Source organism: Carassius gibelio, chromosome B16 (assembly GCF_023724105.1).
Source record: "Carassius gibelio isolate Cgi1373 ecotype wild population from Czech Republic chromosome B16, carGib1.2-hapl.c, whole genome shotgun sequence".
In the NCBI taxonomy this organism is placed as follows: Eukaryota; Metazoa; Chordata; class Actinopteri; order Cypriniformes; family Cyprinidae; genus Carassius; species Carassius gibelio.
Genome location: NC_068411.1, coordinates 7,910,887 through 7,929,373, shown reverse-complemented (window position 1 = coordinate 7,929,373; position 18,487 = coordinate 7,910,887). Strand labels below are relative to the sequence as shown.

The 18,487-nt window shown below is 37.4% G+C and overlaps 1 protein-coding gene across 1 annotated transcript; it reads right to left on the bottom strand.

Moving 5' to 3' along the window:
* Positions 1-486: 486 nt before the first annotated feature.
* ttc29 (tetratricopeptide repeat domain 29) lies at positions 487-5,032 on the bottom strand. Its single transcript, XM_052577670.1, has 10 exons — positions 4,998-5,032; positions 4,872-4,919; positions 4,610-4,779; positions 3,345-3,530; positions 2,891-3,103; positions 2,280-2,365; positions 2,106-2,197; positions 1,169-1,292; positions 754-977; positions 487-671 (listed from the first exon to the last, which is right to left on the bottom strand). The coding sequence occupies exons 1-10, from the start codon at positions 5,003-5,005 to the stop codon at positions 650-652; spliced, it is 1,173 nt and encodes a 390-aa protein (XP_052433630.1). The 5' UTR covers positions 5,006-5,032; the 3' UTR covers positions 487-649.
* Positions 5,033-18,487: the final 13,455 nt, after the last annotated feature.

Below are 18,487 nucleotides of genomic sequence, written 5' to 3'. Positions count from 1 at the left end.
GTAGATTACAGAAAACAAGAGTTAATGTCGGGGAAGCTTTTTCTAGGTGGAAAGAGCTAATGCTGGATAAAGATTTCAAAAGAGACGCTGAAGTGGCCAGTTTTCTTCTCGACAGGTAAGTCAGTGTTACAATCTATATTACAATATTTTTTTTTATATCTAACAATGCACATTATTCAGAAAATATAACGAATAAAGAAGACATAACTACTAATTACAATATTTCATGTTTTCCACAGTCAGTAATTCATACTGTAACATTCGTTTGTTTATGGTCATGTTGCTGTTTGTTTGAAATAACACACCTGTTCACCTGAAGGAAAACTCGACGAAGTGCTATTAGAAGACATCCCGTCAAAGCTTTTTGGTACATATCGCCTACCGTAGATGCAACGCGCATTTGAAAAAGCCAGGCGCTGGAGAGCAAAATTAGTTTGAATACAAAATACAATTTCACCACTAGATGGGAGTAATTCCTACTTAGTGTCCCATTAAAAATGTATTTATTTTTTACTTTGAAGTACATTTGAAATCAAGTTTTCAGTATATTCTTTTAAATTCTTTTCCACATGGATCTCTCTAAAAGACAGATTTGAAACAGATCATAGTACTTTATTCAGCCTTCAGACAAACATCTGCCTTCCACTGTTCATCTCTTCATTTCTTCCTCTCTGTTAAGAAAGAAGAGAGTAAGGTTGTGCATTATCTGACACACCGAAGCAATCCAGATAACTGTGATGTGAGTCCACTCACAATGGTGCACTTAAGCTGCCGTGTCTCGTCTTCTTCCAGCTGATGATTGTCTTGATGTTCTGGCGTCCTGGTGTCTCTATGAGCTTGTGATAGGTCTGCATCATGCTGAGCGCACGAGCGCTGCCCGCACACACCCGAGCCTTCTGCAGCCTGACCACTGACTCCAGGTTACACGCCATCTCATACGCACGTCCAAAATGTTCATGAGCTCCATCATACTGCTTCTATGTACAGAAATAAACATGCTGATACAGGAACACTAAAACTCTATAAACATTCCTAAAGTTCACAAAGATCTCATGCAGCATATGCTAATGATGCCTTATAATGCTCTCTATGTAGGCAGCTCACTAGGGTTTGGGACACAACTTCTTAACCCACAGTTAGGATTAAATCTAAGCTCTCTGTCTCTTACTCTCAAGCTGAGGATGTTTCCGAGGCACATGCAGGCTTTTTCAAGGTTCCTGTCCTGTTTGCTGCTTAGAGAAATCTCTGCAAACTTCTCCAAATATTCAGTTGCCTCTGTTAGTTTGCCTTCACTGTAACAGACAAACACACAGAAGCTTTAGAAAGAAATGGTTACTGATAAGTCTTAATTGATCAGTTGTCAGGGTCCAAGAACCATAATAACATTTTTATTGACCAAAAACCACTGACTTTTCAGTACTGATTAAACATATTTTCATTCACCATGTAGACACATGTTCCTGTACTGCCACCATCTGACTGGTTTCCACAAGTGGCTCTTAATGCATGAGTTTTCCTTCTGGAGCATCAGTGAGCATCTGAACCTTCTGTAATAGTTACTGAGTCCCTCAGTTGTCCTCAGTGTGAAAAGATGGACCTCAGAATCATACAGTCATTGTTGGAAGGGGTTCAAATACACAAAATGATGGCAAATCAAACTTGTGTGCTTTGCCATTTGTGTGTGCAAATTTGTGGGAGCTGAAGGACTATTCAGGACAAACAAGGGACTCACGAACAACTATCACTATCATAATAGATCAGTGCACATATCTAATTTTCTGCTCTATAGCACCATCAGCAGTCCAATGCATGTCATTTTTTTCAACTATGAGTAGTGTTCAACATTTTGACAAGTGTTTTATTTTTTTTAAATTTTATCCAAAGCAGCTTATATTCCGTTCAATTTATATATCAGTTAATGTCAAAATTCCCAGGAAACTGAACTTTGATATGTCCAGAAGCATGTTTACTTGTCATTTTTTGTACCTTTTCATTGCAAAACAGTGGGTTTCTCGGTCTCTGCAAACAGTCATTGTTTTAGAAATCAAGCTATACATCTCAGCTTTAAATGTGAGATGTGTGTGTGTGTGTGTATGTGCATCTACCTCTCCAGAGATTTGGCAATGGCTTCATATGCTCTTCCCAGGCTGTCTGCATTTTCAAGTATTGTGGCGATCTCCATACACACGCTGAAAAACTGACACAAGCAACAAAAACCTCAAAGAACAAATGACAGTTACAGAATGAACCAGCAGAGTGTGTGATTGCTCTGAACAGACCTGTTTAGCAGTCTTCTGGTCTCCAGTGCTCTGATACGCCAGGCCCAGTCTATAAGCGGCTTCTCCTTCTGACCCTCGATCTCCCGCTAGACGACAGCCAACAAAAGGAAGAGTCATTAAACTGTGCTTTAGGGGCTTTGTGGTTTTACTGCTGGAAATCTGAAGTGGAAGTTCCTTCTGCTGCCCTAATGTTATTCATGGCATGCACAACTGGCCAAGAGTTTGAAAACCTGATCATAAATGGGTTGTACTTCCAGTACAAATGTATAAGATGAATCTTTCTTATTGTCATAATATACTTCATAATAAAGCACTCAGAAATCATTTGCAAACACTATTAGTTATTCGTAATTAATAGTTTATCAATTGTAGTTAATCAGTAGTGTGTTTAGGCTCCATGCATCCCACACAATTATGAGTTGCCCCATGGAAAGTCATTTCTACCAAGATTTCTGTCCACTAAATTAACACGATCTACTGAGTATTTGAATTTCATATTGGCAGCATTGTTATAATATGTGGTTTGGGGATATACGTAAACATTTTAATAGACTCTTAATACGAAATGCAATTAATGTGCAATAGTGTCAGTGTGAACGGAGTGTGCATACACTCTTTAGCCATCTGGTAAGCCTTGTTGAACATCTTAATTGCATGAGTGTAGTCTTGTTCCTGAAGCAGTCTCTGTCCCAGCAGCGTGAACACCTTCTGGAGCTCCTCACATGAGCGCGAGTAATGCATGCGCCCGCTGGGGTCCTGCCACGTACGGCCCATGGTCAGCTGATAAAACACCTCATAATGCTCTTGTGCTCGCTCCAGCTGACCTGCAACACACACGCACAACATCTCTACATTCAACCATTCTTTTTTTCTCTTGTTTTCTCTGTTTAGGTGTATTTTACAATTTCCCCACAATTTAAAAGAAACGCTGATTTGAATTGAGAATGTCTTTTAAATTCCAATCCAGTGTAGTTTAATTGATTTCAATTTGAACTGAGGTAGGAATTGTGAATCTGAATGTAAAGAGGCAGTATACTGTACTGAAGTACTGTGTGTGTATGTTACCCTTCTCTAAATAAACCTGGCCAATGTTTAGGTTGGCCTCAGCCTCTCTTTTGCCAGAGTCCATCTTAAATTTGCGAGCTGAATGGAGGGCCAGCTCTATGAAATGATGCTTTAACCATTTGTCCTCCGGCTCGGTGAAGAACCTGGCCAAGAACATGTGGTTGTCATACGCCTCTCCGTACTGTCCTACAGCAGGAAACAGAGAGAGAACTATTACATACTGTTTAATTGTTGTAACAACTGTTTAAAATTAGGCATAAGAAAACATGTAGATAGCATATAAACAGAATAAACAGCTCTAGTGTAAAAGGGTACATTTTTTTAATAAATAAAAAGACAAATAGTAGATAAAACAGAAATAGAACAGAAAGTGTTAGTTAGAGAAAGTTAATTAGTGTAACCATCAAGTTATAAATGGCTGCACCCCCTTATAAAAAACAACAACAGGTGGATAAAGTACATCTGATATGACTGAATAACCCCTTTAAGTCATTAACTGTTTAATACACATTCATTTGTGATTATATAAAAAAGAAAAATACAGACACTGAAAAATCTAATCTAAGAATCAGGCTCACAAATAAGCGATGTATTATTACTTTTAAAATATAGTGGAGATGGATGTCTGTTCAGAAAGAAATTACTTAAATATAAGCTATGGTGACAAATATTTATTTTTTCCCTTTATTACAAATGATATAACATTAACAACATCCCCTTGTCCCAACCGAAACTGTAGGAAATAAAATAACAGAAAATATAGTGGCAACTCATCATCAGGAAATTACAATGTCATCATCTAATTTAGCAACTCTTTATTATGTTTATTTTTTATTATTATTATTTTTTTTATATGTATCTTAGTTTTATATTATGTAAAGCACTGTGGTCAGCTTCTGTTGTGTTTATTTGTGCTATATAAATAAAATAAATTAAATTAAATAATTTTATGTACATCTGCATTCCCCTTAGGCTGATGATACACGGGGCAATTTTTTTTAGCAATGTTGCTTGTGCACTTTATGATTGAGAATGGGTAACAGATTTCTGTCTGGATACTTTAAATCGCTCTTGCATGGGCCTTGTGTCTCTCAGCTGCTGCCCACTGACAGCAACACTGTACAAAGTTGCCCTGTGGATCATCATCCTAGAACAGTGCAATGAAGTATACATTTCAATATACATATGCAAAAACTGTAAAAATACATATATTCATACATTGTACTGTTCGTTTATAGTGTGGCTATGAACGTGTGTGCTGTCACCGTGTGTCTCGGCGGTCTCTGCGGACGCGAGGCGCTGCTGGAGTGTGTGCAGTCTGAGCGGATCCGCTGCGTCCCAGCGCCGCAGCAGCGCGAACATCTGCGCGAAGGCGCGAGGAAAGCCCTCGCGCAGCAGATCCACGCACACCTTCTGACGCAGAGCTTCCGGGACCCTCCAGCGGGACAGGAATGAATTGGACTTACGGTTAGTATAACAATCATCTCACAAACTAGAACCACTCTGAAACCAGAGATGAGATCTTACTCTGCAGCTGGATGGACGGGATCCTCCTTCACCCGTTCCGCGCTGGACCTAAACATAATCAGAATCAGTCTGGATATTACTGGAAGGCAAAGTGTTTCAGTTCTAGCGTTGATGAGCAGAGCTTACTTAGACATCGGTGTTAGCCTGTGTTTATGAGGACTGTAGATCAGTGTTAATTTTGACAGCAAATTCGGATTTAGTCTTAGTCTTAGTCTTTTGAATAACACACCATTTAGTTTTAGTCACATTTTAGTCATCTGAAATGTTTTAGTCTTAGTCTAGTTTTAGTCGACTAAACATCATAAGAGTTTTAGTCTTAGTCTAGTCTTAAGTCTTTTAGTCTTAGTCAAGTTTTTTTTTAGTAGAACAAAGTCAACTTAGTTGACTTGACTAAATGTTTCCATCAGTCTGTTATGGAATGGTATTTATAAAATAAACATAAGGCCTGCTCTCAATGAAAAATATACATGCTCTCTGAAAAAGATATGCATTCCTCCTGAATGATATGCTATGCATATGACATTCTTTCAATATGAAGTACAGTATTATTGAAATAGACAACCACCTATATTATATTTGTATTATATGTCCATTCTATTTCTTTATTTGTGATATTTACACAAAGTTTACATTTTTTAAGTTTGTTTTTGTTCTTTTAAAATAGCACTGCATAGTCATCACTGTAAAATAAAATACACAATCAAACCAAAATGTATTCAGACACCTTCAACGTTTCTTACAATATCACAGTTTATTTGCTGTAGTTTAGAAATTGGTAATAAAATATGACAATAACTCAGGGTTAAACTGTGTCAGAACAACAAATTCATCTTGATAATGTCGGATGCAATGCTTAATTTGGTTCAGTCTGTGGTGTGAAAAGGTTGCATTAGCAATTAAAGAAAGAAACACTTAAGCAAAACATGCTCAGGTCCCTAATAATTTTATTTTATTTTATGTTTTAGTCACTAGTAAAACAATATAATCTATTCTATCTGATTTTTGGATTGACTTTGGATAAATTCTTGTTAAAACTACAAAGTAATTCAATCAAGAGCAGTGAGTGATTTACTTTCATTTTCATACATTAAAGACACTGACAGTAGAGCTAGTAAATTAGGCGCGGTCACTTTAAGAGACAAATGCATCCATTATAAAGATACACATCCGATTTCTTTACAACTCTTTACTTTCACTGAAGACATAACTACAGACTTTTTCGAACACACTTTCCAAGACAATATTTAGTATGTATTTGTTGTCGGTACAAAAGCAAGAAGACTTTGAGACGCGTCTCTGCTTGCTCCCTGAACACCAGAACACCGCGCTGCTGAATTGAGCTCTTTCACTTTTCGCTCTTTTTCATATGTTTATTTAAAATGCGATTTGTATTTGTTCGTTCGGGTGCAGGAGGACGCAAACGTCCTGAAGGAGAGCTCGATTCAGTGTTGCGCGAGTAACCAGCTGCTCAGTTCAACTTTCCCGGGGCTGAAGCCAACTTGATGTGTTGAATGCTCGGAGCACGTTATAAAGCGTATTCTTAAAATACACATTTCTGTTTTAATAAATGCTCATATTAAAACATAGCATTACACATAAGTAGGTACAAAAATAATCAGTGATACATTTACGACCCCATAAAAATTTGGGTCGCAATGGCATTTCAAAAGGTCGCAGTGTAGTTCCCTGTGTAAACAACTAAACTGTTATGAAAACGTCCTCGAAACTGTGCGAATTTCTGCAAACTCATCGTTGTTCTCTTTTCTTTGTAACTGCTGCTTTGTTTAGCTGTTGCGCTTGCATTTGCCGCGGCTTTTTAAAATGGCTCGGCAGCTTCTGCATAGATCAACCTACCCTCAAAGATTCGCTCTGATTGGATCTCTTCTCCATTCGTCCCTCCCATATATTTTCGTCTCATTTTTATTCGTTGACTAAAGTGTCAGTTATATTTCGTCACGTTTTTCGTCATCATATCTGACTTTTTATTTAGTTTTTATTTAGTTTTCGTCCGTGAAAAAGGTTAGTTGACGAATATTTTTCGTCATAGTCTTCGTCAACGAAATTAACACTGCTGTAGATGTCTGATGTCCTCGATCCACTCACCGCTGAAGACATGCTGCTGATTAACAAACATTTGACAAAAGTTAAAATAAGTGTGTGACAGCGACTTATTTTAAACAGACACGAGGAAGCTTATGAAGTGCCCACACATCACCTGTTTGTCAGATTTGTGACTCTTCTGTATCTGTAACGTTGACAGAATGGAGTTCCGTTGCTATAGCGACTGTGCACTGCTCACTTCCGCTCAACTCTCTCTTTCTCTCTTCAGTCTATTACATCAGATACAGTTTATGGAAGGACTTTGATTATATTCACTGATCTAGAACTGACATATCACACGTCATATATAGAGCAGTGGTTATATTCTCTCTCTCTCTCTCTCTCTCTCTCTCTCTATATATATACACACACACAATTATTTTCTTTTATAGATCGCCACAAAAGAGTTTTAGCTTCGTCTTTTATAGAACTGAGAGTGACTAGAACAACCCTTTCCAACCCCCCCCCCTCCCGAAATGTTTCTGCTTATTGTTAAAGTTATTAGATATAAGGAAAATTAAATATGATTCAATAGCTTGAAAAGCAAGCGCAGTATAAATGATTACGAATAATGGAATGATTTACGGTCGCAAAATGTAAGGAATTTATTAATTTACAATCATATTACCGCGCTCAAGTTTTGTTGTACCCATAATTTATGAGATTTCTGCTACAGAATTATTCTCTTATCAATAGCCGTGTGAATGTAGCTGACTTTCCGCTGGTGACCGCACGGGGTCGCTGTGTACTGTATACTAATTGGCATAATTGTTACTTTCTTTTTAGTCAACAAAGCTGGTATTCTTGTCTCTTTCGGTGCAATATAATCAAGCAAGGGCTGGATATATATATATATATATATATATATATATATATATATATATATATATATATATATATATATGTAGGCAATATTAAATGTGTGTGTCTGTGTGTGTGTGTGTGTGTGTGTGTGTGTGTGTATATAATATATACAGGCTTTTATTTATTTCCAAAAGGCTTTGGACACGTATTACAGCCTTTTCTTTAAAGTGATTTAAACAGAAGTTTTGGTAATTTAAATTAATTTCTGAATCAGACTAAACATCGTTTTCAACGGCTCACTTCAAAATGTCTGAATCGTTTTTGTTGCGTCATCAGTGAGAATGTGAAAATGTTCACAGCGTGTCTCCACAGAGTTTCGAAAGCTTATTTGTAGTTGCATTAACTTACAGTTGTAAGTGCATCATACACATAATACAGTATGGCCTTTTGTGTAGGTGCTATGTGTGAACAAAATCAAGAATATTTTAGTCAAAGTCAGTTTCTATTAGTGGCCTAATTTTTATGGGTTGGTGGTTCAAGCTGAACTTTCCCCTTTAAGTCAATTAGTGGATCATTTAAACTTAGCTGCCTCTCTATTATTGTGAACCTGGGAACAAATTAGAAACTTGAAAGCATCACGTCCCCTCTTTGTCGATCAGGTTTAATAGCACTGTCTTTAGAGGATCAGCACTGGTTGAATGAGTGGTTACTTGGGTCCAGACTCATTGCTCTGCTTCCACAAGCTGTGAACCACGACAAACTCAAAGAACCGTCCCCAGACTATAACAGACTGTGTCATTTGTGCTGTTTGGTGTGTGTGTTGGAGTGTGAGGGTGGGTTGAAGGCCAAGGCACGAAAGAGGGCCACGATTTCACCCCTTTAGTCACCTGTGGAGAAGCCCCAGGGCGAGAAAATAAAGACTAGCAGTGGATTGGCTGAGCAGTAGTAAACCCACTATATGACCACTTTTAGTAGCTCCACCCATCATGCCACCCTAGAAGGGTCTTTCAGTGCATGAGCCCTGCAGCCATTCAGTGCTCTGACGGCTGAATAATGTGCTGAAAAAGAGGATTATCGTTGCTGAATGCGACCGTTTTGGTTGTAAACTGTTCGTAAAGACATGCTTGCGGAGATGAGCATCCCTGACTACATTCAGTGCATTCAATAGGTCTCCATGTTAAGGCAAAGGGTAAAAACTGTAAAAAAAAATCTTTCTACTTAAAAATTTAACATTTAATTCAATCTGTTACTTCTCATTTAATTTGACTGAAAAACAAATTTTGTACAGTGCAGAGCAAGCAGGCCAAAAATGCAAAAATGCAATAAAATAACACTGTAAAATAAACAAATGATTAATAATAATAATAATAATTTTACATTTATAATTTCACAAACAGTTACAAATAAACTGCAAAGTAAAAATGAAGTAAACATGAAATATTAAAATATAAAGAAAAATTTAATTATTTGTTTTTGCTTTTAGCAGCAGGAAATTATGAAACTATACTGCAAGTCCATGATAGTTTGTAACTATCCAACAATATTAGCTCTATCTCTGAAAACAAATTTATGAACAAGTTTGTAAATTAAAACTCAACAAATGTGATGTATAGTGAGAATGTTGCTGGGCCATCGAGCCATACTTATTTTTCATCCTGCATTCTCATTCACATTATTTATTATGTCTGATCTTCCACCGAATCTTACAGCTTCATTGCTCATGTATAACAACATGTACAAAGGCATATATATTAGTCAAAAGTTTCAGGCTGACTTCGTCTTTGTTTCAGAGTCCAGGTGGCATTTCATGAGTGATTCTGGGTGCCCCTTTTGTTCAGGGTTCCAGTGTGTGCCAAGAAGACTGGGTAGATTTCCATAGGCAGCTGACCCAGGAGCATGGGGCCCAATACAAAGCAGGATTTATGAGGCCATGGAGAGGAGAGGGGACAGAGCAAAGCCCCGACCAACGTTCACTTACAGATGAGACTCAGTCAAGTGTAATTTATCAATTGTATTATTGGAAAAAAACAAATTATTCCTAAAAATACTGATGCAAAATTAAACTGCATTATTAAAACGGAATATTAAGTGATGCTTAAATAAAGCATCTTTTTGTAAATTGCATTCTCAATTCTGTTTGAATGCATCCCTAAGAAAATTTGACTTTGAAAAAGTTCAACATAAATTTCATGGTGTTTACTTAAAATATGGACACCAGCTTATGTATAGAATGTAAAGAGCACAGTGATTATAGTTATATTAATTGTTATTGTTATTACTATTTAATGTAACTGATCCATAGTAGTACGTACTGATAACTTTAACTCTTTAAACTCCCTTGAAGCATTAAATCCAATTTTGTACAAGCACATATGAACTAGTTATGTTCCAGTACATCCTTAAAAAAACAAGAAATAGAGAATCAAGAGTTTAACTTCAATGCCACTTTTCTTTTCAGGACATAAAACACGAGGTGCTGTGCCTTTGTGGATCTTTTAGGCCTTTAGGGGGAGACGTTAGCCTGTGAGATGTCAGATGCTAGTCAGTTTATGCTTTTATCCCTAACTATTTACAGTACTTTGTACAGTAAATGCATACATTTAAAACCACTTTACACTGTATGGGAGGGCTTAACTTGTTGTTACTTGTAAGATGAACTTGTGATATATTATGTTAGTTCTGAAATTGTAGTCTACAGTGGATCCCACAGAAAGTTCACAGCTCATTAAAGAGGTCTAAATCTGATTAGATGTGAGAATTACAGCTTGTCATGTTCTTATATCTCGACACAGAAAGAGCTTGTTCTTTCTTTCCAGCCATTGCTGTGGCTTCACACCCGGCTGAGCTGGATTCATTACAGCTGTACCTTTTTAACTAGCATAGCACAAAAATGCTGGCATCATCCTTTTCCACACGTGGATTAGATTTTACTACAAAGTGCCCAATTTGTTTGTATGCTTTTAACCTCGTCAGCGTTTTATTTGAGTCAGCATGACATAACGTTTTTGAGTTTACAGTTGACTCTTAAAACAAGCTAAATGGACTTTCTGGTTAATTAGATTGGTTATTTGTATCTCTTTGACATAAGGGAAGTTTTCTCTGTTCTGGACTGTGACAAAATAATAATATGATCTTGTGTTTCTCAATCCTGTTCCTCTGTCCCTTCCCAGTACAGCCCCAAAATGCCTAGAGCTTCTAGTAACAGATCAGATAATGTTGCATTTATTCAGTGACCCCTTAAACTATCTGGCCATTTATTCCACATGTATGAAAATAAGTTGTCTCTTTGCATTAAATATAAAATATCAAAGTATGTGGCATTTGGCTTAAAGCTTGAAAATTCAAAATCAAATCATTTACTCACCCTCATGTTGTTTCGAACCTGTGGGAGTTTCTTTCTTTTTCCCGAACACAAAAGAAGACATTTTGAAGCATGTTGATAAGAACAGTTGATGGTCCCCACAGACTTCCATAGATGGGGGAAAAACGGTTTGGTTTACACATCCTTAAAAACATATTTTTAGCAAAAGAAAGAAACTCATACAGATTTGGAACAATGTGAGGGTGAGTGAATTATGACATTTCCCAAAAGAAAGTTTGTTAGGTTTCAAATTGTAAAAAATCATTTTGGACAGTATGTCTATTTTAACATTTTAAAACTCAACACATTTTTTAAGTGGTTTGTGTTATGACACAGAGTCAAAATATTCGTTTACACTCAAAGATAAGATATTTTTGATATAGTTGACAGAATTACTTTTTTTAGGCCACTGCTGCATTGCTACTGAGAAAGATTACAGCAAGATTAATTTTAATGAGCCGAAATTAATTCGCACTGGCTTCCAATAGCTGATCCCATATAATTCAAGGCATTGATGTTTGCCTACAAACCACCACCAGCTCTCAGCACTTTACCTAAAATCATTACTTCACACTTATGTGCCCTCTGGAAACTTCTGTTCTGCAAGTGAATATTGCTTCATTGTTCATTGAGGCACAAAATCACTTTCACAGACTTTTAAATTAAATGTTCCCTCCTGGTGCAATGACCTCCCCAACTCAATCCGAGCAGCTGAGTCTTTTAGCCATCTTCAAGAATCGGCTTAAAACACATCTCTTCCATCTTTATTTGACCCTCTAACTCTAGCACTCACTATTCTAATTCTAAGTCTTTAATAGTAAAAAAAAGATTTGCACTCTATCCATTTACTAGTCTCACATAGCCAGACCTTGAGCCGTCAGTGGCAGCTTTAATTGACCAAGGCCCGGCCGTGAGGCTGTTTGACTGACATGTCAATCAACCAATCACAAACTTTGAATATTTCACATACTTCGGAAAAATCAATGTTTAGATGAACCCGAAAAGCTTATATTTAGACACAACACAACAGATTTCTTCTTTTGTGAGATTTTTGGTGGCACGGCATCTAGTTTCCAGGCAGAACGTTAAAGAATGAGACACACTGGAGATCCTGTATAATCTGTCCAATCTGATGAAGACTTCGAAACTCCTGAAGTCTTTCCACTTTAATGTACCATATGCATCAGATGTTCAGCCAGCGGTCTGTGGGCATGATGTCTGAGGCTGAGACTATTCATTTACTGACTATTTGTTTTCTTAAAAAAACAAACAAATAAACAAAAAACAATTAACTCTTGCTTCTCTAATCTTTCTGTATTCTATCTGTCTATCATCGCTCCTTTGTTGATTTTGATTGCTTACATTGTCCTCATATGCAAGTCACTTTGGAAAAAAGCATCTGCAAAATGACTAAATGTAAATGTACTAAAAATTTTACAATTGCGTACCTTTTAAATGCATTGCTACACACATTGGTGTTGCATGGTAGCTGTATAACTTTCTGCAAAAATAAAAAAGTATATATATTTTGTAGTGTAAATAAAAATGAAAATTATTTTGTGGCAGGGTGAGAAAATACCTAGATAAAAAAAACTGTTGTTGGGTCCACAAGTGTACAGGGCTCTCAAGTTTTGAAGACAGGCAAGAGTGACAACCCCCCCCCCCCCCCCCCCAGAAGAAAATATTTGACACATGACACTGACAATTTAACCAAATTCAAAGTGTTTATTCAATTTCCATTTACAAAATTTGTGTGTGTGTGTGTGTTTGAGTGCGAATGTTTGTGTGAGAGAGAGAGAGAGAGAGAGAGAGAGAGAGAGAGAGAGAGAGAGAGAGAGAGAGAGAGAGAGAGAGATTATGACTGGTGTTGTTTGTTGTAAGTGTTTGTTGCCTTTTTGGACTCCTTTATCATTTGTGGTGTTGGCTCCCATTTGAAACAGTTCGGCTCAAGCCCAGCCATTTTCAGGGTCATGATTGAGGACAATGTCCCATCCAGAGACAAACTGTTTCGTATTGAGGTTTTGTTCAAACCAACCATCGAAAATACCCTCAATCTACAAAGTATAGGGCATCTTCAACCCCACACTCAGCTCTTAGCTGCACATCAATAAATCTGGCATGCTTCAGGAGAGCATCTTTCAACGGGAGTTTATCCATGGCATACTCCACAGCTCCGACCAAAAAGGCCAGTGCTGCCTGCTGGAATTGTTGAGCCTTCTGTGATGTGACCTCTCCAGCCTCAAGGAGCCTGTTTAGCGTAGCTCTGGTGGTGAAACCCACATTGAGTTTTTCTCCTATCAGTGAGACAGAAGACATAGAGAAAGCTAGTCAAATACAGGCTTCTTACAGGTTATCTCTGGGTTATACAAGTTTCAAGTTTATTGTCATATACACATAAATAACATTTATCAGTCATGTAATTTTTTGTGCTCAAAGTAATCTCAACTTTACAGATTTTTTTTTTAAATAGAAAGTAGATAGAAGATAGAAGATAGAAGAGGTAAAATTAAAAAGGATTAATTTAGGTTGAAGGATTAATTCTAAAAAGTGACAAGTGTGCCATTTAGGAGAGCGAAGATGGTTGAGTAAAGTTCAGCATTCTGATGGCTTGAGGATAGAAGCTGTCTCTGAATCTACTAGAGCTGTTTCTGATGCTCTTATATCTTCTACCAAATGGCAGAGGGGTGAATATATTGTTATTGGGATACAATACTTTTTAAAATTTTGTATCCATATTCCATCATCAGAAAGACCACTCAATCCATAGAAAAGGTGTATTTGTTGAAAAGGTGTATTTGTCAGACACTCATGAAAAACTGATGCTGATTACCTGGGAAACATTCTCTAACAGCAGTCAAGTTGTCATTGTTTGTGTCAAACAAGTTGTGAATTTGTTGTAACAGGAGATCATTACTTACTTTGTGCTCAAAGTGATGCTCGGAGCTCCAGTGGTTTCCTCTGTGGGTGAACGAGGAAGATGGTGAACAATTCCAGGATGCTTTTTTTTTCATTGGTTGTTGTGTTAAATATTACCCAGATACAATAGTGCTATTTTCTGATTGGCTATTGTGTAGCCTATTTCTTTTTTTTGATTGGCTGATAAGTGACAGGCTCGATTAAGAACGCGCTTGATTGCTGCCGGTTTCCATAGTGAGAGCGGCGCGACCAGATAACTTTTGGGCGCTGCGGCATATTAAATATATTATAAATAGTTTTTCTGCGTGAGAAATACAATGTGTGGCGGGAGTGCGTGACAAAAGACTGAAATGAGTGACTGTCACGCTCAATGCGTGACACTTGAGAGCCCTGAATGTACAAAAAGCTAACCTATAATTCACGATATGTACATATTACTCTCATAGGACAAAGTATTTTATAAAAATCCACCTTAAAATGCAGACATATGGATACACTTTAACTTAAAGACATTAAAGTATGCATTAACAAGACTTTAAATACAGTATTGTTCAAAATAATAGCAGTACAATGTGACTAACCAGAATAATCAAGGTTTTTCGTATATTTTTTTATTGCTACGTGGCAAACAAGTTACCAGTAGGTTCAGTAGATTCTCAGAAAACAAATGAGACCCAGCATTCATGATATGCACGCTCTTAAGGCTGTGCAATTGGGCAATTAGTTGAATTAGTTGAAAGGGGTGTGTTCAAAAAAATAGCAGTGTGGCATTCAATCACTGAGGTCATCAATTTTGTGAAGAAACCGGTGTGAATCAGGTGGCCCCTATTTAAGGATGAAGCCAACACTTGTTGAACATGCATTTGAAAGCTGAGGAAAATGGGTCGTTCAAGACATTGTTCAGAAGAACAGCGTACTTTGATTAAAAAGTTGATTAGAGAGGGGAAAACCTATAAAGAGGTGCAAAAAATGATAGGCTGTTCAGCTAAAATGATCTCCAATGCCTTAAAATGGAGAGCAAAACCAGAGAGACGTGGAAGAAAACGGAAGACAACCATCAAAATGGATAGAAGAATAACCAGAATGGCAAAGGCTCAGCCAATGATCACCTCCAGGATGATCAAAGACAGTCTGGAGTTACCTGTAAGTACTGTGACAGTTAGAAGACGTCTGTGTGAAGCTAATCTATTTTCAAGAATCCCCCGCAAAGTCCCTCTGTTAAAAAAAAGGCATGTGCAGAAGAGGTTACAATTTGCCAAAGAACACATCAACTGGCCTAAAGAGAAATGGAGGAACATTTTGTGGACTGAAGAGAGTAAAATTGTTCTTTTTGGGTCCAAGGGCCACAGGCAGTTTGTGAGACGACCCCCAAACTCTGAATTCAAGCCACAGTACACAGTGAAGACAGTGAAGCATGGAGGAGCAAGCATCATGATATGGGCATGTTTCTCCTACTATGGTGTTGGGCCTATTTATCGCATACCAGGGATCATGGATCAGTTTGCATATGTTCAAATACTTGAAGAGGTCATGTTGCCCTATGCTGAAGAGGACATGCCCTTGAAATGGTTGTTTCAACAAGACAATGACCCAAAACACACTAGTAAACGGGCAAAGTCTTGGTTCCAAACCAACAAAATTAATGTTATGGAGTGGCCAGCCCAATCTCCAGACCTTAATCCAATTGAGAACTTGTGGGGTGATATCAAAAATGCTGTTTCTGAAGCAAAACCAAGAAATGTGAATGAATTGTGGAATGTTGTTAAAGAATCATGGAGTGGAATAACAGCTGAGAGGTGCCACAAGTTGGTTGACTCCATGCCACACAGATGTCAAGCAGTTTTAAAAAACTGTGGTCATACAACTAAATATTAGTTTAGTGATTCACAGGATTGCTAAATCCCAGAAAAAAAAAATGTTTGTACAAAATAGTTTTGAGTTTGTACAGTCAAAGGTAGACACTGCTATTTTTTTGAACACACCCCTTTCAACTAATTGCCCAATTGCACAGCCTTAAGAGCGTGCATATCATGAATGCTGGGTCTTGTTTGTTTTCTGAGAATCTACTGACCCTACTGGTAACTTGTTTGCCACGTAGCAATAAAAAATATACTAAAAACCTTGATTATTCTGGTTAGTCACATTGTACTGCTATTATTTTGAACAATACTGTACAGTTGAGTCCAGTGACCTGGTTTGAACAGTAAAATAAAGCGGTGCACTGGTTGTTTCGAAAGAAAGCAAGACTTTTGCCAGAGTTGCACAGATATCTAATTGAGCAAATTATGAGCATTTGTCAGGGGTGTGATCTGCATGAGACTGGTGATTGGACTGTCTTTTGTGACTGACAGCTTCAAGTAGATGGGGGTTTGCTTGCACAATGGGTTTTGGCCTGAAACAATAAATGCATGTAATGAAGGTTGAGCAACTGCGCGGTAGGCTGTGTTCTCATGAAACTCTGTCCATCTTACAGCCTTTATTTCCTCTGAGATGCCCCCTGCATCCTCTGCAGGGTTGAGACATCATCTTCAGTCAGTCCAAGAGTCTGTCATCACTATGATGTTTTGAAGACTATAAAGATAACAGGCTGATCTCTGGATGATTGCACACAGTGGGGTAATTAAAGGTTTGTTCTTGTGATGTAACATAAGGAGCGTAACATTATGTTGCACGGCTCTCATGTGAACTTTAAAAATCTGCCTGCTATCGGAGGCTCACATTGTGCTCTTTCAGATAATATCTGTTTGAACACAGCGAATGCCAGTGTTGTCAGATGTGAGAGAAAAAATGCTTTGGTTTGATTTGCCAGTGAGTGGCCCTTATATCTTATTCTTTTCTGGGATATAGTCCATAGTGAGAATTAGAGAGTATTTTGCTGTGTGTTTCTAGGCTGATTTAGGCCTGTTGTGGATAGGTGGCTCACAAAGCTTTTCATATTCCTCCTACCATGGAGTTGTCAGTTCAAAGCAGTAACAGAAATTAGCTAATTTAATGAAATCTGCCCCTGTTAAATTGATTAACTGGAGCATTTGACCTTTATAAGGGAATAAATGCATGCTTATTAAGTGCATGCATCTTCTTCAATGTAAAATTCTTAAATTTAACCCATGATTTCCATTAGAATAACACATTATTGGGTTGTTATCAATAAAACCAGTATCAACAAAATCCATATTTGCATTTAAATTTACATTTAGATGTATTTACTGTTTCAGTGCAGCTCAGAGGCGGCAAATTGCATAATTAAGCATGATTTTAAATATTAAAAACAAAATTATAGTTTTAATATGAAACTGAGACAACCAAAGTTCAACAAATCTAAAATTGGCTGAAAGAACGGTGGATTCTTTAGAAAATGAAGCAAGTTAATTAATTGAATTACTCACTCAATCTATTTGTTCAAAAACATAGGTTATTATATAACAAAATAAAATAACAAAACTGCTGTTTCTCAGAGACATTGATTCTGCTCTGGTTCTTTTTCTTGGCAAAATAGAGCAAAAACACATTTGTGTCTAAAATGTAATTAACTTAATATTAACATCTTATTCATTAAACTGTTTTCACATTTGCAATAGTGCTGATATTCAGGAACATTTGTTATTTCTTAACTACATCATATGATACAACTATAGAAGACAAAAATGAGCATTTATAACCTCCATGTCTTGATTTTAACTGCATTATAATAGGTTACATTACACATGCACTCTAAATGCACATCTGCATTTGTTATTCACACAGCTGTATTGTCCAAAGCGGTTTAAGTCAAGTGGTTTAGAAAATCAATGCATATTACCCCTGGTGTACATGTCTTCATTTACATGCTGAAGTATACCTCAGTGCACTACAAATCAATGACATCAGCAATATACAGCCCCCCCCCCCACCTTCATCAACAGAGTCGATAAGAATGACTGTGTGTGATTGATTAGTCCCTGCAGTGTGTGTCCGCACCTATCCGCTCTCCGCACGCAGCTCACATGAAGATGGGGTCAGCTTGTTCTTCTTGGAAGCAGACGTGGTGTTCTGTCCTGGGGAGGAGACAGCACGAGCTCGGGCAGTGCTCCAGGAACACCTCACAGTTTTCCTGTCCCATGTCGCTGCAACCCATCCTTGGCTGGGCTCTGAAAGTGTCAAGTTTGTTTTCAACTTGTTTACACTTTAAGTGCAGCACAAAAGCAGTGTGTATATCACAAAATGGAGCGCTGTACACTTGACAGATGCCACATCGATTTGTTCAGCTTAGAAAAAAACATATTTTTAGAACTGTGCATTCTGTTCTGATCAACAACACATCCTGGTACTTCAAGCTTGAGTGCTCAGATGCTAGAGATATTTATTATTACTGAATTTAACCTACATCTTATAACTATATATAACTGGCATATATTTGGATGTATCAAAGGCGCTAAAAAAAGGCAGATAAAATTGA